The sequence below is a fragment of the Neopelma chrysocephalum genome, unplaced genomic scaffold (genome assembly GCF_003984885.1).
Source record: "Neopelma chrysocephalum unplaced genomic scaffold, ASM398488v2 Primary Assembly neopelma1_88998, whole genome shotgun sequence".
NCBI classification, from domain to species: domain Eukaryota; kingdom Metazoa; phylum Chordata; class Aves; order Passeriformes; family Pipridae; genus Neopelma; species Neopelma chrysocephalum.
The window spans coordinates 1-1,594 of record NW_020918034.1 but is presented as its reverse complement, the minus strand read 5'-3'; the positions used below and the strand labels follow the sequence as shown (position 1 = coordinate 1,594).

General features: G+C 53.9%; 1 protein-coding gene across 1 annotated transcript in view; it reads right to left on the bottom strand.

Annotated features, from left to right (window-relative positions):
* LOC113979792 (adenylate cyclase type 3-like) overlaps positions 1–1,374 on the bottom strand; it is a gene marked incomplete at its 5' end in the record, with an annotated part of 3,166 nt that extends 1,792 nt beyond the window's left edge. Inside the window, one exon of the mRNA XM_027707077.1 lies at positions 1,263–1,374. Coding sequence (XP_027562878.1) covers positions 1,263–1,374 — 112 coding nt within the window. The remainder of the gene's footprint in view (positions 1–1,262) is intronic.
* Positions 1,375–1,594: the final 220 nt, after the last annotated feature.

The window sequence follows — 1,594 nt, the reverse complement described above, 5'->3', positions numbered from 1 at the left end:
CCCCAACCCTGGCCAACCCCAACATCCCGGAACACCCAAACTTCCCCATTCCCATTCCCATTCCCAATCCTTTGGGATGTGTCTGCCATCTGCTCCCAACATTCCCAACCCCTTCCTTTCCCAACATTCCCAACTCCTCCTTTCCCAAGCCCTTCCTTTTCCAGCATTCCCAACCCCTCCTTTCCCAAGCCCTTCCTTTCCCAACATCCCCAAACCCTCCTTTCCCAACATTCCCAACTCCTCCTTTCCCAAACTCCTCCTTCCCTAAAATCCTCAACCTCTCCTTCTCCCAACATTCCCAACTCCTCCTTTCCCAACATTCCCAACCCTCTATTTTCCCAAAATTCCCAACCTCCCCAATCCATCCTTTCCCAAAATTCCCAACCTCCACCTTTCCCAACCTCCCCTCCTCCAACATTCCCAACTCCTTCCATTCCCGACTCTATTTTCCCACCCCAACCCTGGCCAACCCCAACATCCCGGAACACCCAAACTTCCCCATTCCCATTCCCATTCCCAATCCTTTGGGATGTGTCTGCCATCTGCTCCCAACATTCCCAACCCCTTCCTTCCCCAACATTCCCAACCTCTTCTTCTCCAACATTCCCAACTCCTCATTTCCCAAACTCTTCCTTTCCCAATATTCCCAAGGCCTCCTTTCCCAAACTCCGCCTTCTCCAAATTTCCCAATCTCTCCTTTCCCAACATTCTCAACCCATTGTTTCCCAAGCCCCTCCTTCCCAAACATTCCCAAGCCCTCCACTCCCAGTATTCCCAACTCCTACCTTCCCCAACTCTTCTTTTCCCAACCCTTTCCTTTCCCAACCCCTTCCTTTCCCAACATTCCCAAACTCTCCTTTCCCAACACCCCCAGTCCATCCTTTCCCAACCCCTTCCTTCCCCAACATTCCCAAGCCCTTATTTCCCAAACTCTTCCTTCCCTAAAATCCCCAACCTCTCCTTCTCCCAACATTCCCAACTCCTCCTTTCCCAACCCCTTCCTTCCCCAACATTCCCAATCCATCCTTTCCCAACATTCCCAAACCCTTCTTTCCCAAACTCCTCCTTCCCCAACATTCCCAACCCCTCCTTCCCCAACATTCCCGACTCCCTCCATTCCCACCTCTATTTTCCCAATCCTCCCCCTGGCCAACCCCAACATCCCAGAACACCCAAACTTCCCCATTCCCATCCCCAATCCTTTGGGCCGTTTCCCAACCCCCGCACCCCATTCCCGGCCGGAATTTCCCGGGAATACTCACAGCCGCCAGCTTGTCGAAGCGGGCGAAGAGCTCGTTGAGGAGCTTGACGAGCTGCTGGGCGCTGCACGACGACGACAGCTGCGTGAACCCCACGATGTCCGCAAACAGGATGCTGCCGGAAAAACGGGAATGACGGAGCCAGATCCAGCTCCCCGCCCGGATCCCCCTTTTCCCCAGAATGCCTGAAATCCCCCTTTTCCTGGTCCCCCTTTCCCCACTCTCCCTTTCCCCAGAATGGCCAAAATCCGCTTTTTCCCACTCCCCCTTTTCCCACTCCACTTTTCCCAGAATGTCTAAAATCCTCCTTTTCCCCAGGATGGCTGAAATCCCCC